At 36.3% G+C, this 25,126-nt stretch overlaps 1 protein-coding gene across 5 annotated transcripts in view; it reads left to right on the top strand.

The window, feature by feature from the left end:
- Window positions 1-25,126, top strand: part of TBL1XR1 (TBL1X/Y related 1) — a 188,285-nt gene that overhangs the window by 147,293 nt on the left and 15,866 nt on the right. For all 5 annotated transcript variants that reach the window (XM_019946181.3, XM_019946175.3, XM_019946177.3 and 2 more), the window contains 7 exons: window positions 10,228-10,373; window positions 12,498-12,720; window positions 13,457-13,589; window positions 13,972-14,113; window positions 16,741-16,804; window positions 16,903-17,000; window positions 18,235-18,295. In XM_019946181.3, coding sequence (XP_019801740.1) covers window positions 12,555-12,720; window positions 13,457-13,589; window positions 13,972-14,113; window positions 16,741-16,804; window positions 16,903-17,000; window positions 18,235-18,295 — 664 coding nt within the window. In that variant the 5' untranslated portion in view covers window positions 10,228-10,373; window positions 12,498-12,554. The remainder of the gene's footprint in view (window positions 1-10,227; window positions 10,374-12,497; window positions 12,721-13,456; window positions 13,590-13,971; window positions 14,114-16,740; window positions 16,805-16,902; window positions 17,001-18,234; window positions 18,296-25,126) is intronic.

Genomic DNA, 25,126 nt, shown 5'->3' with positions numbered 1-25,126 from the left:
GTACATGGGAAGTATATTGTAATGGCTTGTAGATATGTTGCAAAGGCAGCTATTTAGGTTCAACCATATGAAACTACTGTTTCTGGAGATGAGAAGCAGTTGTAATGCTCAGCAGCATCCTGTGGTTCAGCCTACGCTGAGGTGAAGTAGGGGAAGGTGAAGTTAGAGAGATGAATGAACGCTCAAATCTTATTTCCAAACAGAAACCCACAGGTTGATGTTTTATGTCGCCATAAGAAAATACAGCAAGTGAAAGGGACAGTAAAAGAATACTCTGGATTAATTTCTGAAAGAGTGTCCAGTGATTAAATATTATGAAAAGTCTTAAAGTTGCTTATGTTCTCAGAGGAAATGCTTCTAAATTTCATGCTTTAAGGTATTTTATATTGCAGTAAACGTAAAGCAAGAATAATATTTTTTCACAAAAAACTTTGTATGGTAGACTGATATTTATCGTATTAAGTCTGTGTAATTGTTAACTGTGTTCCTAGTTGTGCTTTGTGTATTCTTTAGAAAACTTTATACTTTGCAGTCGTACTGGTGATGAAGTATGATGTTAAGCCACATCTCTAAAAATGTGAACACCAGTCCCTTTATAAAATTGGTAACTTCCTGTTTACATTATGTTTTATAGGGGAAAATCAGGCTACACTGATGACATTTTTTTTTAAATACAGAAGTGACTTTATTATGGGTTTACATTGTAAAATAAAATTGTCTTCCAGAAAATTAAAATATAAAACAACTTGATAATAGTACATGGTTGCTAATTATTTACAAACTCACTTTAAAAACTCAAAATCGAAGATAGTGCCATTTTTCCCTAAATCTAATTCTAGATCTTGAAATCTTTGATTATGTTGAAACTGTTTTCTCCTGCATGAACTATTAATACAGAGTTTTCTCGTTCAAATGTCATTTGCTCAGGAAAGGTCACAACATAAATTTGCTTTATAAGCTTGAATGTATAGCACACACATTGGAAAAGCACATGTTTGTTATTCTCAACACTCAGAACTCTGTGTTAGGCAGTGGTTTCCATCAGATTTGCTCTGGCAGTTGTTTCTTAAAAGTCTTTAATTTTTTTGTTTTCTCCACACAGAGGGAGAAATGACACCCCCCTACCCCCTCATATCTCTGCTTCAGAAAGACTCTGAAACTGCAACAACCAAAATGATAACCTACTGAGGAAAAAAGCCCACTCAAATTGATAGGTCCCAAATTCCTTAACTCAGCTATTGCGGACTAATTTTAGGTGTGAATAGCTCATAAGTGTATTCTTTCATGCCAAATAATGTCCGATTTATGATTTTTAAAAACATAATTGCTGTAAATGTGGGCAGTACGCAGCCTTCGTATAGGTTCTGATAGGAATAATTGAGTAAATTTCCCATTTTGCCTTATTAAATTACACATTATCTTATATTGCGTAATGTGGTGAATCTGGTGCTCATTTGAAAAGGAAGGAGGTACTTTTCAGACGAGCTTGTGTTTTGAAGACTGCTGGGGAACGGAATGAGAAGTCAGCATAGTGGTACTTCCAGTTTCCTTTTCTGGCCCCGCCACAGAAAGGATGGACGCAGTAAGAAGGTCCGAGATAGAGGGTGTGTTCCAGGGAGAGGGAAGGGGACCTGGTAACATTGATGACATTTTGACTTTGCTCTGCTGGTGGGTTGACATGCTCCAGGTGGTTCTTAGGCACTAATAAGTTTGAAAGCCACTGGTCTGTGTTAGTTGTAGGACAGTTAGAACTTGACAAGAAAGTGTTGCATGTCCACAATATCTTGAAAGAAAAATTATATTTAGTAAGTATTTGAGCTAAAGTAGAAAGCCTGAAATGTACATACTGAGGTTTGGAGTGTGAGAATATCTCCTAAAGAGGGAGCTGCCCCTAAAGTGGTGTATTTTTATTTGTAGGCAAGGATTAGCAAGAATGATGAGGCATGTTTATGACATAAAGGATACCGTGAGACATTCATTTGAAATTAATTCCAGAGATAAGAGATAGGAAAGAGTTTAAGAAACATCCGTCAACTCAGGACAGGTTTCAGATAGAGCTCGGAATCTAACCCATCTTAACACTTGCCACTTGTGATTCTGATCTCTAATTATACATTAAAATGGCCACTTTCGTAGTGGATTGTAGTTTTTGGAATCACCTAGTCCAGTAATTCCTTCTCTGGGTTGTTTTGGGGATTCAGTATTTATTTATCACCGTAACTTACAAGAATTTCATACTCTTACGGAGAATTAGTTGTTAAATAGCTAAGAAAAAATGTCAGTTACTTTCAGGCCATAGTTATTTCACTTGAAAGATTTAAAACAATGCAGAAGAAAGAATCTTAATATTGCTACCTTCCCTCTAAAAGAGTACTGAATCGGATTAGGAGATAGGAAGAAAAGAAGTATTTACAGCAAAGAAAATGTCTGTGCCAAGACATTCAAAGGGCTGGTTTGTAAAGACCTGCCACAAAGGAAAGTAAAATTTCCTTCCTGCTTGTCTCATTACCTGAAAAGTTCTCAGAAAGTCTAAAAACACCTTATGAAAGTCTTGTTCTTTTTTGATAAATGTGTGATTTAGAAATAATGTTTTCAGTAAGAGCTTCTTATATTCTCTGCAGTGTTTAATGTTGACTGGACTGTGGTATCCATCTCCAGAGGAAATAAAATCACTTAAATTGTTTTAATCTTAAAAACTTTATACTGTGTGCTAAATCTTCTATTATGAATATTATCAGCACTAGAAAATATAACCTGTTAAAAGTACCCCCCCGCCCCCAGATACATAACTTCTCAGAGCTCCCCATTTTCTCATTCATAAAATTTGTTACGTGTTGGAAAGGGACTATAGTGTGATAGCCTCAAATGTTTTATAAACTTGTTTGAAATAAACCATCCTTCTCTATTCATTAAAATTAATTAAGAGGAAAGTTTATTTATTGTGGGATGGTTTTACTGTGTTGGAACTTTTGTCTTTCTTATTTTTATCTCTAGAAAGTTCACCCTAAACATATTACTTCGGTCATCATCATTTTGCACTATTATGAACTAGACTTTTCATATTTAACACATTTCCTGGGGAATAAAATTTGTTATTCTTTTTTTCTTTTGAGATGACTTGGAAATTGAGTGTATTAGACATGTAGTACTGTAAGTAATGATGGATTTGATTCAGTATGCTCCCTTTAATTAGCATTCACCCAAGGCCATTAATAATTTGATTGCCCTAACAACTCCTATCTAGCAACCATATGCAGAATAAGTACTAAGTGGTACATACTATAGTTAGTTGTATATAACAGAACCTGATGCAGTGTTAATTTTAGAAGAGCTAAGCTGGTTTGCATCTGTTAAATTTTCCTTCCCCCCATCTGCTCCCCCTTTGTATCACTTGACTCTCCTGTAGTTATTCACAGGTTTTTTTTTTTTTCCTAAAGAAATTGTTCCTGGCAATTATTTGTGAACTTTGTGGCACCCGTCTTTCTTGTTGCTTTGTTTAAGATGAAATTTTATTTTGCTTAAATTATGTATTTGGTTTAGGGGAGAATTCTGGATTCTAGATTTAACTGTCATCTGTTACATGTTTAGGAACTCAGTAACATATTTATGGTGAACTTGAATGCTATGAAACGGTTGCATCTTATGATTGAAAACTAACTGGAAAATGCAAAAACAACATGTGCTTGTTACTGAGTAATTTTCTAGATTGTGATTCTGAGTACTGTTATTTTTAAAAATCCTCATGTTTTTAGAACTAAGATTCATCTTGCCATGTAGTCTCCTTTTATAAGAAGGTGATGATGTATGTAGGCTTAAAGCATTTGCTTCATGAAAGATCGTCTTGTCTCTACTGCACCCCACTTCTCTCCACTGTTTCCTAATCGTTTCAAAGGGATATTGTGTCTCCTAGGAAATAGGCCATGTACCACACCACTTCTTCTGACAGGATGCTTACTTAAAATGTTATATTTGCTTTTAAGATCACACATCAAACACACACTTAATTTGGAAATCTAAACATGATCATAGTGGGCACAAACTAATCTGAATGTTTATATATAACGTTAAGGTTCTGACTTACAACACCAAAGAGCCCATTCATTTGTCTTTTTCATTTAGTGACTTTGTATTAACCCGGACAACGGGCAGTAAAATATCAGCAATAAAATGACAGTGTGGTTTCTCTTGACTCAGAACTGGGCTAGATAAACATTCCTTCCTACATATGCCCTGCTGGTGCCATTTATAAACAGATTTTTACAGCAGCGGGATGGAGTTAGGCTAAACTGGCTATCAGTAATGTGCCTCTAGCCGGGAAGCATGGGAGTGAGGGGAGCTCAGCATCTGGTATATCCACCGTGAGTCTTTCTTTCAGTTTTTATGAGTAGATGGTCAGTTACAAGAGTGTAAGTAGGTATATAGTTTTGCTTTATAATAAAATAAAATATGCAGTAACATTGATTTGACACACGGAGTTGTTTTACACATGACTCCTTAGCAACAAACAGCAAGCAGTTGTCATAAATGCTGGTAATTACTATACTTTTATACTTCCAAATCAGTTTTTCTCCTCTTTTTTGTAAGCTGACTATTTTTTTGCTGATAAAGGAAATTCCTATTACACATTCCTACTGACATACTTGTTAAAAGACAAAGGTCCTTTAATAGTTGCCAAACAGAGAACTTGTTCAATCTTGATAGTAATCTTTTTGTTTTTTTTAGGAATAGCCAGCGTAGCAAGGGTATAAGGAAACATATAAATTGCTGATGGCATTATAAATTTGTACAGTTTTTTGGAAAAGCAATTTGGCAATCATGAACTTCCTTTAAAATGTTGATGTCCCCTTCTACTTTTGAGGGACTCCATCCTAAGGAGAAAAACATGTATATATATATATATATCAAAAGCCTATACACATAGATATTTGAGGTAAGAGTCTTTTTAAATAGTGAATATTGGGAAAGTCCAAATGACCAGCCATAGGATGAATAATTTACTAGCTAAGTACATTTATTGGCTGAATATTATGATAATAAAATTATTTCAGAAAATATAATTCATATCAAATGTTCATAGTTATATATATACTTTAAGGGCACAAAACTGTATAGCCAGTGTACTGTGCTGGAAAGAAGGAAATAAAACCTTTTTTTTTTTTTTTTTTTTTTTTTTTGCGGTACGCGGGCCTCTCACTATTGCGGCCTCTCCCGTTGTGGAGCACAGGCTCCGGACGCGCAGGCTTAGCGGCCATGGGTCACGGGCCCAGCCGCTCCGCGGCATGTGGGATCTTCCCGGACCGGGGCATGAACCCGTGTCCCCTGAATCGGCGGGCGGACTCCCAACCACTGCACCACCAGGGAAGCCTGGAAATAAAAACTTTTAACAGTTGTATTTGAGTTTTGGTATTGTAATTTTTTTTTCTTCTTCTTCCCTTTTTTTTAAGTGCTAGGTCTAACTCTTCAACATACAAGGTCCCCTATAGCATTTTTTCCTCTACTTCTTTTTACCTTTTCTAAAACCTTTAAGCATTTAAGTAGGGAATTTTTTATAGTAAACAAAGCTCTGGGTCTGTAGGACAGAATTGGAAACAGATTTGGGGGCAAGGGAGTGTTATGGTGATGGAAGCAGGGATATAACTTTCTGGGCTTTTCTGACCAGAAGCTTAAAAAGGACCTTGGATAAATCAGATTTTGCTTCCAGACCAGGGCACTGTGCTGTGATAGTAGTTAAGCTTTACATTTCCCCAACACCCCCTTGTTCAGACACCCTACACCATAACCGTGTTCAAGGCCCCGTTTCATGGTCCTGTATTCTCAATTTGCAAAGGAGACAGGCTCTAGAGGACTTGACTTCCCTTTGAGAATATAATCCCTGTCATGCCAAGGGAAAGCACTCCTGAAACAAGCAATATGTAGAAAATGGTTGTCTTGTGACCTCATTTCTTACATGGGAACAGTGCATGGTCTCAAGGGTAACTCCACATAGACCCCCTACCACTGCTGGTCTTTATCACTGAATGTAACTGAATTACTGTATACTGAACTTTGTGGTTTTCAGCCTTACTCCTCTCTGGAATTCCTTTTCTACCTTCCAAATCTTAATCACGCTAGTGAATGTGTAGAATATTTGATTACAATATCTTTATACAGAGTATTATTTATATCATTTGCTTCTACCCCTGGAAACAAGGGATGCTGTATTAGGCAAGCAGGCTAGACTTCAGCATTTCACAGATTTAAGTTGATCCTTTTTGCCTTTTACCATGTAGATCAAAAGTTGTCCCTGAAAAAGTATTACCTGCATATATATTTACAGATAAGTGCAAATAAATATATTTTGGCATAACCCTGGTTCAGGTTTTAGTTTCTCAAGGGAGATTTAAGTTGTATGTTTTTCCTAGATGCATAGATTTCCTGATGTGCTAAGATAAATTACAGTAGAATTGCATTCTGACTTAACAAATGTTTTTTGAGCACTGGTATAATTAGGTGACATCTAGTTTCCCAGAACTGAAAGATTACTAGACATAAACCCCATCCTCAGGCAGCCAGTCTGTTAGTCATATACATACACACAACCCGTATAGATGCTATACATATACAAGTTATAGGATTAGCATAGAAGAGAATGATCAGCCCTGGAGCAGCAGAAGGAAGGACTTCACCTCTATTCACATAGGTGAAAAGAGCACAGGAACGCGTAAGGCCCAAAGGCATGAGATAGCACAATATATTCTAGGTGTTACCTTGTAGTTGGCAGTCACTTGAATTTAATGTGCATTGGGAAGAGTGGGAGGGTGGGATTGGGGAGATGAGCCTGGAGAGATGGGTAGGGTCAAGATTACAAAAGTAACTGTGTGCCACACTTAGGAGTTTGGCCTTGATTATGAAGGCCAAAAGGATCATTGAAAGTACTCAGGAAAGGAGTGGTATGATCAGTTTTTTTGGTTTGTTTTTAAACATACTTTGTTTTTTAAAATTTATTTATTTATTTTTGGCTGTGTTGGGTCTTCGTTGCTGCACGTGGGCTTTCTCTAGTTGCGGCGAGCAGGGGCTCCTCTTCTTTGCGGTGCGTGGGCTTCTCATTGCGGTGGCTTCTCTTGTTGCAGAGCACGGGCTCTAGGCACGCGGGCTTCAGTAGTTGTGGCACGTGGGTTCAGTAGTTGTGGTTCGCGGGCTCTAGAGCGCAGGCTCAGTAGTTGTGGCGCACGGGCTTAGTTGCTCCGCGGCATGTGGGATCTTCCCGGACCAGGGATCGAACCCGTGTCTCCTTCATTGGCAGGTGGATTCTTAACCACTGCTCCACCAGGGAAGCCCAGCATGATCAGTTTTTGTTTTACAAGTAGTAGTCTGGCTATGGTGTAGCAAGCGTACTGGACTGGGGAACAGAGGAAAGGAACTTATGACAGCAGTAGTCCAGGCAGAGGATGATGGGGGACTAAATTCCACATTCTGGCACAAAAGGAAAGCTGATGACAGGGACCAGAGAGGGAGGATTGATAGGATTTGGCAAAATGGTGGAATGCCAGGGGCTGAGGTAGAAGTTAGGATGACCTTCAGGTATAGCAAAGTAAGGTGAGACATTTCTAAGGAAAAAGAAGTTTTAGGGAGGGGAAGAAGAAGAGTAGTTTTTTTTGTTTTTTTTTGTTTTTGCGGTACGTGGGCCTCTCACTGCTGTGGCCTCTCCCGCTGCGGAGCGCAGGCTCAGCGGCCATGGCTCACGGGCCCAGCCGCTCCGCGGCATGTGGGATCTTCCCGGACCGGGGTACGAACCCGTGTCCCCTGCATCGGCTGGCGGACTCTCAACCACTGCGCCACCAGGGAAGCCCAGAAGAGTAGTTTTGAACATAATGATTTTAAGCTGTCGTGTAATGCTGTAACTAGAAATAAAAAGTTACAGCTGAGTTCAGCATGTATTTACAGCAGAGCATTTAAGTATGGACCTTCTTTAGGGTAAACATTAGCAATAAGTGCCAAAACTGTGCTAATGGCCGCTTTAGGGTTGTTTTCTTGCTATTTGAGAACATTCTAAGCACATACGTAATAACTTGAGATGGCAGTGAGTACCTGACCTCACAAAAAAAATTGGGGATATAGGCAACATTCCAGCCAAAAATTGACATCGTTCTACCTGCAACTCTTAGGATATTCTTTGACATAAGTTTGGACTCTACCATCTAATTAAACGGGGTTAAGTGTAATTCATGATTATTTAAATTGTACTTAGGAGTTGGAGTACAGAAATCATAGACTCTGCTAAAATTTAGAAGGCTTATGAAGATCAAAATAACTTGCTAACAAAGTGTCTTAATGTTTCATGCACTACTGATGCCACTTTCTAATACTCCGAGATGAAACAAGAACAATGATGCAGTCTTTTATTTTCTGTCAATAAACAGGAGCTCGCTCTGCCTTAACTTTATCCTTGACCATATTCGAACTGTTCGGTAGGACTGGGAGAACGCCGTGGTGACGGCCATGGTCCCTGAATGAATCCTTATTGTCTATGTAACTGTTTTCACACCTGCTAATTCAGATAATAAAGTAATAAAAGTATATGTGTGTGCATGGTATAGGCCCTCTGTAAGTGATATCATCTATCTTGAAGTCTTTTTAAATCCCTAAGCCACTAGGCTGTTTAGATTTATTTTTCTATTTATGATCTACTGCAGAATTTATTTGGGGAGGGATATGAAATTGAGAACAGGAGTCTCCAACCTCACTGCTCATGGATTTCACTGCTGTATCTCTCACCCTTTCTCCCCATCCTTCCCAGTCTTTTTTCTCAGCTTCCTATCCTGGTGATCTGGAGTCTACTCACGCTCAAGTAGTTGTGGGTTTCCTGACAGGGACAATGCAAAATGGTGCATTTTTTATTTGTATGTTTCTTAGCCTTCCTTGTGAGCTCAGGTTAAGTTGCAGACTGTACATGCGTTTAATAATGATCTTGTCTGTGGGCGAAATCAAGAAGTCAAAATTCAAGTCTTAAAGGTAACATCTTTTTACTTCTCACTATGGGTATTTACAGGAATGGTTAGGTGTCCCAAAGAGGTAAGGAAGGAGCACCCCTAAGGAAAATCAACCTTGGTGTACTTTGGCTCTCTATTAACCAATTAAAGTTTCTCCTAGCCACATGCTATTTGTGAGCCCACAGTATTTTATTATAGACTGTTCGTAAGTGCCACAAGGAGCCTGAGAGTGGGAGCACAAAATGGAAAAAGACGTGGACTAATTAAGCACTAAACAGCTAGGATAGACAGGCTAGATAACACGTTATATGGATTAAATTAGTTTAACCAAGACCAAATAAGCCCATGTTCGTTTACTTTATTTAGTATGAAACTTTCTTAACATTCTGTACAGATGTAGAATTGAATTATTTAAAATACATTAATGACAGTTACTATTTAATGATAAGCTCTGCAGAGGATGATAATGTTGGTAAAGAAAATAACCACCCTTGGGCCTATCAGTTTACTAGAATTTTACTTTTGAATTAGGACTTGACTTTAGTTACAAAAAATCAAGGCCAGCGTAAAGAGATTTTTGTTATGTGAATGTTTTGGTTTATGTATTTCAAATTAAAATTAAAGAATTGTTGGACAATCAAATTGGATTTTCACTTGCCAACTCTTCATTTTCTAAAACTTTCATTTAGATGGGTTATTACTAAGTAGCAAAGAATTAGTAACATTTTTTTAACACTTAATCATACATACAATGAAATTTAAGCATACAAATTATTCTTTATTAAATTTCAGTTTTCATTCCTTATATTAGTTTGCTTTTAATTTCCTAGGTAGTTTTTAAAAATAACCTGCAAAGTAGTGAATTTATAAGGTGTGTGATGATTTATATGTAGAAATTTAAATATACTACAGAAATATTAAATGTCAGTATACCTTGGGCTGAATTATCTTGAGTGAAGCAGTTGAGTCACATGGTCTACAAAGGCCTTTTTCCAGTTTTAAAGTTTGATACTATATTTGTTGAGGAAAATTATGTGCCACCATTATGTAATTAAGGTGAAAAGGAAAATACATAAAGGTTAACTTGTTTGGATTTTGATACTTATTTTGTTTAAAAACATATTTAACCTTAGCTAACAGTCTGGGATTTCAGATGGGTGGAATGTGATTTTGAAAGACTGTAGAGGTCTTTCATTTGTGTCACATAGCATGTTGCCACTTGGAGAATAAATTGTTATACCTTTTCTTTTGCTTTCAGGATTTTCTCATTCAGCGTTCACCTTTGGTATAGAAAGCCATATCAGTCAGTCTAACATAAATGGTGCCCTCGTCCCGCCTGCTGCATTGATTTCTATCATCCAGAAAGGTCTCCAGTATGTAGAGGCAGAAGTTAGTATTAATGAGGTAAGGAAGACTTAGCTCAAATACTGATTCTTACTCCTAAATGTTTCCTTCAGTATCTGGTATCTTGCTTACTCATTCATTATCTGACTTCAGCTTCACCAGGTAAACAAGATTGAAGGGCATTATTCCTAATGTGGTGGTCAGGTCATACAGCCAAGGCATGTTGGCTCCCAACTGTAAGAGCCATTATCTTACTTCTCTTTACATGGTTTTTATAAGTATACAGTAAGAAATAATTTTCTTTAAAATAAGAAAATTGTGCTGTGGCATACTGAGACCATAATTGATTGAGAAATTAGAAATTCTCAGGTTATTTGGTTATAACTGATTTTGGAAGGAAGTTTATAATTAAAGATAACTCTTGCTACTGTTACCTAGGTCTGTATGGTATAGGCAGTTTAACTCATGTGTCAGCCAACTGTGACCCATGAGCCAAATCCTGTCTTGCTCGTTTCTGTAAAGTTTGCCTGGGACGCAGCCATGCTCCTTCATTTTCATAGGACCTGGCTGCTTTTGTGCCACAGTGGCAACATTGAGCGGCTGTGACAGAGACCTTATGGTCTGCAAAGCCCAGAATATTTACTCTCTAATCTTATACAGAAAGAGTTCGCAAACCCTGGTGTAGCTGAAAATCTTCACATGTGGTCAGGATTTATGACAAGTGGAGCTTTTTTGCCTTATTTTCATTTCAGAGATTAACATATCCCCCTTGCCTTTTGCAGGTATTTTAAAAACTGAAGCATCCATGATTTCTACGTCACTATTTATTACTATAATTATATAGTCTGTTAAATTGATTATTTTTTCGTTTCCTCATGTCTATAACTGAAAAATCCACTAATACTAAATTAAAAGTGTCCTCATTGTCTTTTAGCACTTTCTCTCCCAACAGTATCCTTTACTGCAGAGGATGATAAACAATTTGTACCAGTGGCCAGAGATGAAGTCTCATTTTTTCTGAAAATTATTTTTGTAGGTTTAATATAGTATTCCACAATGTAGCTGTATTGGTTTTAATATTTTAAGTTACTTATAAGTTTAAATACTTTCTCCTACTCCTCAAATACTCCATTACAATTGGCAGTTCAGAAAGATGTGCTGTGTTTTGTAACTCGGAGCACCCCATCACACTGCTGTAGATTATCAATAGTGCATGTTCACTAGCTTAAGTGAGCCAGGCTTCACATGTGCATATCCTATCTAATATGCACTGTTTCTATTTCTGACTTGCTCTGTATCTGTGTCTCTTCTTGTGCTTGCTGAAGAACTCATTTTGAACTTCCGAATATCAGTGAGAGGAGCTTTGGAAAATTATAGCAACTTGATAAAATTAAAGAGCATTAGCCTGTGAGTTATGGCGGTACTTCTCAAATGTTAGTGTGCATAAGACTCCCCCAGAGAGCTTGTTAAAACAGGGATTCCCGAGCCCTTCAGAGATTTTGATTCTGTAGGTTTGAATCTACATTTATAACAAGTTACCAGGCGATGGTGGGAGTGTTGGTCTTTTGATTGTGCTTTCAATAGCACCAGTTAACAGATTCCAGCTGCCATTGACTAGCTGTGGAACTGCAAGTCTTTAACCTTGTGGTGCTCATATTTCAACATTAGTAAAATGAGATGCTTGTATAACATAATATCTGATGTATATTTCTGTTTTAATATTTTAATCAAATCACAAGAAACTTTTGAGTTCAACAAAACTATTTTAAAAGTTTTTAGTTGTAAAGAAGTATTGAATATTTACTAAAATGTGGCACCAAATCTCTTATCATTGTATGAACTATTCCATATTGCTTTTGACTAACAGAACTTTGGAATACAATTAATAAGCCTTTTTTATCATACAGACCCACTTTTTTTATTCCTTTGAAAATTTCAGCTTTAGTCTGTGCAGCATTTAACAATATGAACTCTGTGAGGAGGATTTAAGCAGCTGTTTGCGGTGCATCTTGTAGGTTCCTTCTTCCCTCCTGATTCCTTTCCTTCTTACATGCATTCAGAAAATTATCTGAAAGTATTTTTTCTTGGAATGAAGATTTCCATTTCTGCTGTTGAGTTCTATGAATACAAATTACTCTAAATGTGTTACCTTTGATTTTTCTTCTCACAATTTTTCAAATCCAGGATGGTACCTTGTTTGATGGTCGACCAATAGAGTCTCTGTCACTGATAGATGCCGTAATGCCTGATGTAGTACAAACAAGACAACAAGCTTACAGAGATAAACTTGCACAGCAACAAGCAGCAGCTGCTGCAGCTGCCGCAGCTGCAACAAACCAACAAGGATCTGCAAAAAATGGAGAAAACACGGCAAATGGGGAGGAGAATGGAGCACATACTATAGCAAGTGAGCTGAGAGAAGAATTTTTTTAAGTTCCTTTGCAGAAAAGATACTTGCTTTATGGGGGTGCCTCATTTTAGCTGAAATAACATTATCTATTTCATTTTTGCAACTTGTTCCCCTAACTTGTATCACACAATTCAGATTTTTAAATGCCTAAAGCTCCATAAAGCTAGATTTACTTTCATGGATTTTATTTTCTTTTTTAAATATTTAGAAACAACTTTTCTATTGTTAAGTGAATTTCATATCTGCATTTCATTTCTAAATATAATCTGTAACACTAGTCATTAACAAAAACAATGAAGCTTTGACATGGAGATATAAAGGCAACCGTGATGTTATATGAATGATACCAGCAGCCCCTAGTGGCAGAAACTCAGAGCAGTGTTGGCATGGATTATACTTAATTCAAAACATTTTCTCATTTTAGCTATGTTTGGGTCTAACCTCCTTTCACAGTCTTCCTCTATTCCTGCTCCCTGCGAACCCCATCTCTGAACACAAACTTAGATGCACATCTCTTTTTGAAAAAAGTATGTTCATACTTAACTAAAGATAGGAATTTGTTTTTCAAGTGATAAATACTGTGTAGTCATTTTCACCATTACCTGACATAGTGGAAGAAAAAAAGTTACACTGTATTATGAAGGAGGTATTTGCTAGTTAAGAATTCTTTTTTTTCTCCAGGATGTTGTAATATTACCTAACTGGAATTTTCCATTTATTTCTCATGATGCAGATAATCATACTGATATGATGGAAGTGGATGGGGATGTTGAAATCCCTCCTAATAAAGCAGTTGTGTTACGGGGCCATGAGTCTGAAGTTTTCATCTGTGCCTGGAACCCCGTTAGTGATCTCTTGGCATCAGGGTACGTTTCTCAAAGTGAAACTAAAATGGATTTCTAAAAGTATCTGACTGAAATATTGCATATTTTATAAATACATTACGTACATTTTCAGGTTTTTTTGTTGCTTATTTGTGGTCATTTTGCCTCTGTAAACCTTTATTTCTTCATAAAGTAATCTTACAAGTTTTAATCTTAAAAGTTACTACCTCAGGAGTGTTTGCCACCCCCCCCAAAATGGAGACTGAGAAAAACACTGGAAATGGAAATCCATCCCTGATAATCTAGTTTTTATTTGCCTTATTAATATAGAATGTAAATCTGTTGCCTTGATTCTGGAGTACTTGAGAATATCATGAGGATTTAAAACATGTTGAGGATTTAAAATATGTTGCATACTTTATAGGTCTGGAGACTCAACAGCAAGAATATGGAATCTTAGTGAAAATAGCACTAGTGGCTCCACACAGTTAGTACTTAGACATTGTATACGAGAAGGAGGGCAAGATGTCCCAAGCAACAAGGATGTGACGTCTCTAGATTGGAATGTGAGTATCACTGTACTGTCCATGATGGATGTAGTTGCTAATATACTTAACCTCTCTGAGCCTCAGACTAATCACAGGGTATGTCAGTTTGTTCAGATATTTTTGGATTTCACCAATAAGAACAACAGACTAGAAGTCCCCACCCCCAAATGTGTTAAAAACAAAGACTGGCCTTGAGCACTCAAACCAAGGTTCATCTTCCAGCTCCTCAGTTTATTTAGCTGTAGAACCTTTGTATAACTGGTGGTCGGTCACTCTGTACTGCATTTTCATCACATGTAAAGTAGAAGTGTAATGGTCCTATGTAAATGAAGTAATAGATGAAAACCAATAACAGGCACATATACTGAGTTCTTAACTACTGAGTCCTTTGTTGGGGGTATAAGAGAAATCTATATAATAAAAACATTCTTGTTTTCTCATTTTGCTGTGAACTGATGAAAACTTCATCACCAGCTGCCTTTTAGGAACCATTTGTCTAGATTACAAGCTTTATCCTAGCTGTAGGAATCTTATAATTCTCTGATTCAACATCTTTGGCTACTCTGACTTACCAGGAAGTTTGATTTCATTATTGATAAAGCTGCACCCTTTCAGTTTCAAATACATGATTAACAGCTTTGTTTGTTTCCATTCCCATGATTACTTTGTGGAAATTAGCATTTTTAAAGTTTCTATACCTTTTCCTTTATTCCATGTTGCCTTTTTTCTTCCTTACAACTTTGCATCCATTTTTTAACAACCCCCCACTGCACCACCTAACCCCCCCCCCCCGCCCCCGCTGCCAATTCTAAGAAGCCTCTTAGACTATATCAGTGTTACCAAGAATTTTAGGGGTCAGCTGTGCTTTCCTTAGCAAGTGGACACCCTTCTCTGGCCTCTGTTTAACAACTTTTTGTGGGGCTTTCCAAAGAATCTTCCAAATCTCATTCCAGGAAATGAGATCTGTCTTTAAAAATGATTACACTAGCTAAAGTTCTCAGTTTCTATGAAGTTTTTTCCAGATTTCATAGGTAAGGTTTTTTAGTGTTCTTAGTTCTAAATTTCCAGCAATGTATTTATCCTTCCCCTCCTATAAAGTTGAGAATTCTAAAAATGAAAAGTGGTTTAGCACATTTCAGTATTATTTGATTGTAGGGTCAGAACTAAGAATTATCTTCTTAATATGGGACCTTACTGTATCATAGGTCAAAGGCGTTACAGCCTTCTTAAGCTGTTTGGCTCAGAGACCGTGTTAATTTAATGAAATTTATACTTTTACACTGAAAAGGATGGTTAACAAATGGTTTGTTGAGCTTGGTGGTTCTGAACTGCAAGTTAAAGTTTTTAAAAGTGTGAACTTTTCAAAGATTTATTATTCACTATGAACTTAAATCTTCTGCTAAAAGGGGAAAATGTTACTATTGATTAATGGCTCATTTCCATGATTAAAGCAAAAGCCTGTGAGATATCTGATCTTCAAAGTATTCTTTTCCTACCTTAGCGGTCCGTGATGTAAAACATTTGGGGACCATTAGTTTAAAGGAAACTTTCCATTGTGCAGAGTCTGGAAATAAGCTTTTGCTGTTGGCTTCGACATTGCTCTCTCTTCCTGAGATAGAACTAGAGGGGATTTCCAAATCCTAGCAAAACTGAGTCTACAACCCCTAGAACCAGCATTTGTTTGTCACTTACTTGTACAGCTAGATGGCTTGAGAGGTCTGGAAAAGGTGATCTTGTTTTCAGTGCCCTGCCAAAAAGCATCAAAAAGTACTGAGTAAGGCAGGATTTCATTCTGTCTCTCCAGTAGTGTTTAATCATCCCAGCAGTAGTCTGTGTAACCTACTCTGTAACTTGCATTTCCATAGAATAAGTTAGGTCTTATCAAGTCCTTCTGTTGTACCATTATTCAAGGCACAGTAGAGGAATATAAGGTTAGAGAAAATGGTATGGATTTCTTCTCATAGTAGAGTAGTTCCTGACAGTTGGTACTCACTTCATTAACTGTAAAGTCAGCCTACACTCTTCTGGCTGTTTTTCTTGTGTTGCTATTTTTATTGGTAAGGATTTCATATTGGGAAAGAATTAACAAAGGAAAGAAACATTTAGTGATACTTAAGAATCTGATCATCTGAAACAACAATATTGTTTGGAACATACACACACACACACAGTTTAGACAGTAAACGATTTAGAGGGAGGATCATATAAAAACTTCTAATCGTAATGAAATATTGTGGAAGATTTTGCTTTTTACTTTTATAAAATCATCATAAGATTATGATTTTGATGTCCTTCCCAATCCACCTCCCCACCCCCATCTTTAGTCATGGTGCATTTATGAGAATGCAGTAGACCTTAGCATACATAAGAGTGATGTTGATTCTGCTCCAGAGCAGTTCCTGCCATTCTTGAGATTTGGGTATGAGGCTTGCACACTGACTGGATGCTGCCAAAATACTGGCTTCACAGCAATGAAGGGTGTTTTGTAGGCCTTTTATGGCACTTCCAAATAGACAAGGCTGAAGATTTTGAAGCAGAGAATGTCACAGATCTGCTGTACTTAGGATTTAAACATAATATATTTTAATAAAAATTAAACACCGTTTCTGGATTATATAATTGAAAGAAATGTGTTTCTCTGACAGAGTGAAGGTACACTTCTAGCAACTGGTTCCTACGATGGGTTTGCCAGAATATGGACTAAAGATGGTAAATGAAGCTTTTTTTTTTATCTTTCATTTGTTGTTATTGTTGATCTAAGTTATAAAGCTTAAAGTAATTTTAATGTTTTTCCTTTTGAATATTAGGTAACCTTGCTAGCACCTTGGGGCAGCATAAAGGCCCTATATTTGCATTAAAATGGAATAAGAAAGGAAATTTCATCCTAAGTGCTGGAGTAGACAAGGTAAAAAGAATATTTAACTTCTGTAAAGGTTAATTTGTTAAAGAGTATAATTGAAAGTAATGTTTTTCTCTACTAATCACATAAACAAGAAAACATTCATATTTGGTAAATTCATATATAAATTCATGATAGGAATAGTAATGCTTTCTTAGATTTTCTGTCAACTCATTCCTGAGTCTGCTCATTCAGATGCCTTTTATTCTTTATCTGTGTGACCACTCCTCATTTTTTGGGAATTTGAGCCATAATGAATGTCATACATCCTATACTTTTTGCCTCCCTTCTACAGTTTCTAGTTAATCTCATCAGTGAGTATGGCTCTGGAGAGATTTCATGGGAAATCGTAGAGCCAGTCTGTTAGCTGAACTCCTAATGTTTAATTGAAAATGTAAGAAATGCCGGATCTTTCCAGCTCTTTTCACCTAACAAGACTGGTAAATATGGATAGGTTGAAATCATGGCCTTCTTTCTCCTTCATTTTCTTAAGTTACTGCCTTTACCACACCTCCCAAAATGAATACAGATTTAAGATTATTCTAATACAGGAAAGTACACACTCAAAGTTAACTGTATATTGTCAAAAAGGGAAGTAGAAAAAAAAAGGAAGAAAAATGAAGGAGGCCAGGAATGGGAGGGAAGCACCCTATTAATAGTTATTGCCAGTCTACAATATTTTATGACCCCAAAGTTATGAAATTAGTGATGGGAGGGTATTAAAGGAATTGTGAATATATCTATTCAGATTTATATGTCATACTTTGATGTAATGTAAAAGACATTGTTTTACTTATTGTCAGAATTCAAGCTGCCTTTATAGGTAAATGTGAGTGTTAAAAATCTTAATATTGGGAATTAACTGATTAACTTTATTAACCAAAAATTTGCCTCCTTATAGCTAAGCAGCTATAAAAATCTTACATTAAATACACTATTGCAGTGGAGTTTCTTAAGCAATCTAATATAATGTCTGGTACTTTCTAGACAACAGTAATTGTTATTTGAAGTAAGTTGACTGATAAAAAGTCACCAGGGGAAAATTAAACAGCTTAATAGTCATCCCTCTCCTCCCCTTCCCCCGAAGTGGAATATAGCCTCGTTGTACTAAAGGTAAATGTTAAAAAATTAAATGCACTGTGACATTTCATATTGCTTTAATATAATTAGGCATCTAATTTATGCATCTATGATAAACTCTTTCTAGCTTCTTAGCAGTATATTTTTTTTTCTATCTCAGACTACAATTATTTGGGATGCACATACTGGTGAAGCCAAACAACAATTTCCTTTTCATTCAGGTAAATCTTCACAATTTACATGAGAATTAGAACTTTCTTCTATTTTTCTAATTAAACTTTTAATAGCGTATAATTCATCTAAAATCTTGAAATATCCAGTATCGGTCTTGTTACTAGTCCTTTGAGGAGTTGATGTTCTTTGACTTTCAGATAGTTAATTGTCAGAGGATCTTCAAACGTTTTCTGTGAAATGTACCATAAAAAAGCATTTGCAGTCTGGTGCAATTAGAGTTGGTAATATTTAATGGTAAGAACATAGATTTTTGAGTCAGGAGGTCAAGGTGTGAATGTCGATTCCACCCCACTTGACAAGCTTTAAGATTGAGCAAGTCATTGAACCTTTCTGAGCCTTACTTTCTCTATCTGAAAATGAGGGATAAAAACAATACCATTTGTTAAGAGCATAAGACATATATATGAAAATACTGTATAAACTCCTACAAGTTTAGATATTGTCATTTTTCATTTTGGATTTATGTATCTAAATCAGTCCACCTGCTTCCCTAAAATAAAAATTATTAGGCTTTCCTAGTAGTGTTGGAACTTTGGTGCTTTAGATGTTTTTCTCTTTTAAGAAATTGATACTTAAACCAGATAAATCTGATCCCCAGAATAGTGTGCTTCTTTCTCCATGATATACAGCCATGCAACAGGGCATACATCCTGATGTGTAGAGACACCTGGATTTTAGTACCTACACTCTTGTGCAGCCTAGAACTTTTGTGCCTACTTTCAGGGAGGTTCCTGAGGACAGGAACTGATGTTGAACTGGACCAAGATGCCTAATAACTATTAGAACGGTAGTTTTAGTACTGCCTGATTTAATTGCACTTTGCAAGATTTTGTTGTGGTTGGATAGAGTTTTGCATCGGCGCCTGACTTAAGTAACTCTGGTTATTTTCAAAACTTTGGTAACATACTTTTTACAAACAGCCAATGACACAGTGTTACCATTAAAATTGAAATACACAGCTTCTGGCGTTTTGCTTTTTTGTATTTCTCTATTTAGTGTGATTAAGCAAGCCAAATAAGGTACAAAAATGATTTTTCAGTAGTATCTGAGTAACATAATTTTGCAAGTATTATGTTAAACATTTCAGCTTGATTAATACTTACCACATTAATAAGCATTTACACGTCAGTTTTTGTTTACCTGTTTTAATCCCGTTTTGCCTTTGCTTCTAGTCCTCACCCAGACGGAATTCTCTTAGCCCTCTGGCTGTTCTGCCTAAAGTTTCTCCTACATCCTAGGAGTGATGGAAAATTGAAATCAGTGTGTGTGTGTGGCACTGTTGCTAGCTGCTATATAATGTGTACCACCTTTGTGTTGGAGATGATGCTCTTTATATACACGATCCCGTTTAGTCTTGGCTACAGCCCAATGAGGTAGATGGTGTTGAAGTCATTTTACAAACAAATAACCTTTTTACCCATGGTATTCTTTCCTGTCATGCTTTTTTGGTTTTTTAAACGGCTTTATTGAGGTATAATTGGTGTAAAATCATCTATACATATTTACATTGCACAGTGTAATATATTTTGACATGCACACACACACACACACACACACACACACACCACTGAAACCATCACCACACTCAAGACAGTACATCTGTTAGCTTCAGAAGTTTCCTCCTACCCCCTTGAAATCATTCCCTTCCCCTTCCCCAGGTAGCCACTGATAGTCTTTCTGTCACCAGAAACTAGTCTACATTATATAAATAGAATCGCACAGTATGTATTCTTTTTGTGTCTGGTTTCTTTCACTCTGCATAATTATTTTGCATTTCTTTTGATTTATGAGTAGTATTCTGTTATGTTGATATACCAGTTTGTTTATCCATTTACCTGTTGAAGCAAATTTGAGTTGTTTCCAGGTTTTAGCTATTACAAATAAAACTGCTATCAACATTCCTGTGCTTATCTTTTTATGAACTTGTGTTTTCATTTCTCTGTGTAAAGACCTAGGAAAGTTATGGCTAGATATATGGTAGGTCTGTGTTTAACTTGTTAATGCCCAACTGTTTTCCAAAGTTTATGTTTTCCAAACTGGTTTACATTCTCAACAGCAGAGGGTATTCCAGTCCCTCCATTTCCTTGCCAACACTTGGTATGTGGTCAGTCTTTTTCATTGTAGCCACCCTAAGGAGCGTGTAGTCGTATCTCACTGTGGTTTTCATTTTCATTTCCTAATGACTAATGATGTTGAGCATCTTGTCATGGTTTAATTTACCATCTGTATGTCTCCTTTGGTGAAGTATCTGTTCAAATCTTTGGATTTTTAATTTAACTTTGTTGTTTTCTTATTGAGTCTTGTGAACTCTTTATATATTCTGGATACAAGTCTGATCAAGTATTTACAAATATTGTCTCATAGTCTGTGGATTGTCTCTGCATTGTTTTGGCAGTGTGCCTCAAAGGTCAGATATTATTAATGTTGATGAAGTCCTTAATTTATTCTTTTATGTATCATGCTTTCAGTATCAATCTAACATGCTCTTTTTCTTTTTGCTTAATGTAGAAGTTGGGGTCACTGATTTGAGACCTTTCTGCTTTTCTAATGGGGATATTCAGTGCTATAAATTACTTCTAACTACTACTTAGTGACATCTCACAATTTTTCAAATGTGTTTTCATTCAGTTCAAAATACTTTCTGGAGTAATTTTGATTCCTTCTTTGACCCATGGGTTATTTAGAAGTGTGTTAATTTCTGAGTATTTGGAAACATTTTAAAGATCTTTGTAATATTGCTTTCTAATTTAATTCCATTGTTCTCATAAATGTCATTTAGGTCAAGTTGTTTGATAATGTTCAAATCTTTTATGGCCTTTAGTGATTATTCTGTGTACTTAGACCATCTGTTACTGAGAGAGGGGTATAGAAATCATCAACAATAATTGGAAAATACAGTAATTTCTGTTTTCTTTGAAGCTCTGTCAATTTTTGCTTTATGTGTTTTGAAACAATGTTATTAGGGGCATGAACGTTTAGGAATGTTGCAACCTTATGTTGAATTGACCCTTTTATCGTTTTGTTAGCGGCCCTCTTTTTTTTTTCCATTTTATTTTTTGTGCTCTGAAATCTACTTTGTCTCATATTAATGTAGCCCTTCCAGTTTTCTTTTGGTTAGTGTTGGCATGGTACATATTTCTCCATGCTTTTACTTATAATCTATTAATTTTGTTATATTTGGTGTATATTTTATGTAGGCATCATATATTGCTTGTTCATTCAGTATTAGCGTCTGCCTTTTAATGGCAATATTTAGGCTATTTACATTTAATGTGATTATTGATAATGATTGCATTTAAATTAATCATATTTCTATTTATCTCATCTTCTTTTGCTATTTTTCTGCTTCCATTTGGATTAATTGAATATTTGTGTGATTACATTTTTCCTCCTTTGGTGGGTTATTAACTGTAAATCTTTTATTATAATGGTTGCCTTGGGATTTATAGTACACATCTTTAACTTACCACCATCTATCTTCAAGTGATATTTTAAAGGGGTTAAATAATAAAATTTTTTACCCATAGTTACCATTTCCAACTCTTCATTCCTTTGCACAGATACATAGTTTCATCTGGTATCATTTATTTCCTGCTTGAACTGCTTTAACATTCCTTATAGTGTAAATCTTATGTTGATGAATTCTTTTGTAGGTATTAAGAAGTCTTCATTACTGAAAGATATTTTTGTTGGGTATAGAATTCTGGGGTTGACAGGGTTTTTTTCTTTCAGTACTTTAAAGAAAAGGTTGCTCTGTCCTCTTCTTATTTACACTGTTTCAATTTGAACTTGCTACCATTTTTATCCTTATTATTCTTGTCTTGTTTTCTCTGGCTGCTTTTAAGATTTTTCTCCTTATAACTGATTTTGTGCAATTTGCATATGTTGTGCCTTGGTTTAGTTTTCTTTATGTTTTTTGTCCTTGGAGCTTCTTGGATTTCTTCGTTCATAGTTTTCTTCAAATTAGAAATTTTTTTGACCATTATTCTTTAAAAAATATTCTACCTCCTCCCCACATTTATTTTTAACTTGAAATTCTGATTATGTTTATTAGTCTGCTTGATGTCCCGTAATACACTGATGGGCCGTTCGTTTTTTTATCCAGTCTTTTTTTTTTTCATAATCTCTGCTGTTTTCAAGCTCACACATCTTTTCTTCTGCAGCATCTAATCTAGAGTTTATTCCATCCAGTACGTTTTTTATCTCACATGTTTCAGTTTTAATCTCTAGAAGTTTGATTTAGGTCTTTTTTACGTCTTCCATGTTGCTACTTAACTATTTGAACAAACCGTATATAGTTGCAAGTGCTTTAATGTCTAGGTCAGTTTTTATGATTTGATTTTTCTCTTCATTTTGGTCATATTTTCCTGCATCTTTGCATGCCTTGTTACTTTTGATTGGAAGTGAGGCATTTTGAATTTTATGTCGTTAGTTGCTGGATATTTCTGTATTCTTATAAGTATTTGTGAATTTATTCTGGGACATAGTTAAATTACTTGGAAATGGTTTGATCCTTTTGTGTCATGCTTGTAAGATTTGTTAAATGGCAGTGAAACAGTGCTCGGTGTACGGCTATTTATTTCCTGGTAATGAGGCAAGAACCTAGGTGTACTCTGACCAGTGTTCCATGAATCAAAAGGTTTTCTAGTCTGGTGGATTTAGACAGTGTTCCCAATCTTGAGTATCAGGCATTGTTTCTTCTAATTCTTTTGAGTGGTTCTTTCCCAGGTCTCAGCTAGTATCTTCAGATACTTGTGCTGATTAGTACTCAGCTAACTGTGTGAATAGGGCCCACTTCAGGTCTTCAGAATTCTTTCTCTGTCTGCAAAGCTCTGTCCCTTCTAGTTTTGGGAATTCTAGCTGCCTTCAGTTTTCCACATTTTGAGCTTTATCTCTTCCACTCAGGAATTTCATTAATCTCTTCCTAGGGAGATTCCTCTTCCCTGTGCCAAGATCTGGACATTTTTCCAGATCATATGTTTGAGCAGTTATAGAGGCACACTGTTGGTTGATTTCCCTTCTCTCAGGAACCACGGTCCTTTATTGCCTGGTGCCCAGAGTTCTGAACTATTATTTCATATATTCTGTAATTTTTTTGGTTGTTTTGGGCAGGAGGTAAATTTGGTCCCTGTTACTCCATCTTGATCAGGAATGAAAGTCTACCATGCTTTTTAAATTACCGTATTTTAATTCCTGCACTGTATTTTTGTCCACATACACTCTTACATAAAGCATAAATCATGATTATAGATGAGTTAACCACTTCATATTCATTAGGATGGCTATAAAACGTAACAGTGTTCACGATGATGCGGCGAAATTAGAATCCTTGTACTTTGCTAGTAGGTATGTAAAATAGTACAGTCGTTGTGGAAAACAGTATGACAGTTCCTCAAAAAGTTAAATAGAGTTACCATATGACCCAGCAATTCTACTCCTAGGCAATTGAATTGAACGCAGGGACTTGAACGAATTCATGTCCGTCAATGTTCATAGCAGCATTTTTCACAGTAGCCAAAGGGTAGGAACAACCCACTGTCCGTTAGCGGATGAGTGGAAAAACAGAATGGGTCTCTATATACAATAGATTATTATTCAGCCATAAAAAGGAATGAAGTTCTGATACATGCTACAACACCAGAGAATTTGTACATGTTATGCTAAGTGAAATAAACCAGACATAAAAGGACAAAGAGTATGATTCTACATGAGTAGAATCTAGAATCATTCTAGAGTATGATTCTAGATATTTCAAGAGTATGAAATGTCTAGAATAGGCAAATTCATAGAGATGAATGTAAAGATTCAAGGTTACAGAGGCTGGGAGGAGGGGGAAATGGAGAGTTACTGCTTAATGGTTACAGAGTTCCGGTTTGGGGTGATGAAGAACTTTTTTTTTTTTTTTTTGCGGTGTGTGGGCCTCTCACTGTTGTGGCCTCTCCCGTTGCGGAGCACAGGCTCCGGACGCACAGGCTCAGCGGCCATGGCTCACGGGCCCAGCCACTCTGCGGCATGTGGGATCCTTCCGGACCAGGGCATGAACCCGTGTCCCCTGCATCAGCAGGCGGACTCCCAACCACTGTGCCACCAGGGAAGCCCAATGATGAAGAACTTTTGAAAATAGTGGTGATGACTGTACAACATTGTGAATGTAATTGATACAACTGAATTGTACAGTTAATTAAATGACAAGTTTTATGTTATGTATGACCACAATATTTTAAAATTATTAATGTAATATACTAAAAACCATTGAATTGCACACTTTAAATGGATGAAATTTATGGTGTATGAATTATATCTCAATGAAGCTTTTTTTAAAATAAAAATAAATGAATATTAAATGCCTTTTTTCCCTTCCCTCATAGGTTTGTTACCTTTCTAAATTGTGAAGGGTGCATGGGTTAACCAAAAAATAAATCAGAATTGAAGGACACAAAAATAGAACCTTAGCTCCAGGAATTTTTTTTTTTTGGCTACACTGCATGGCTTGTGGGATCCTTGTTCCCCAGTCAGGGATCGAACCGTGCCCCTTGCAATGGGAGCACGGAGTCCTAACCACTGAACCGCCAGGGAATTCCAGCTCCAGGAATTTAAAAGATTTTGTAACCCTAGGCAAATTAACTTTTCTTAGCCTCTTTCATCATGTGTAAAATGAGACTAGTAATAGTAAACACACCTCTCACATATTACCTACATAAAAATACATTTTATGTTAAAGATGTGTTTTTATCCTAAAGAACTTGTATTACCTAGACTCATTTTTATTTATTTATTTATTTATTTTTGGCGGTACGCAGGCCTCTCACTGTTGTGGC

This window comes from Tursiops truncatus, chromosome 4, assembly GCF_011762595.2.
Source record: "Tursiops truncatus isolate mTurTru1 chromosome 4, mTurTru1.mat.Y, whole genome shotgun sequence".
NCBI classification, from domain to species: Eukaryota; Metazoa; Chordata; class Mammalia; order Artiodactyla; family Delphinidae; genus Tursiops; species Tursiops truncatus.
The sequence above is the reverse complement of the archived record's forward strand: the minus strand, read 5'-3'. Positions and strand labels throughout refer to the sequence as shown.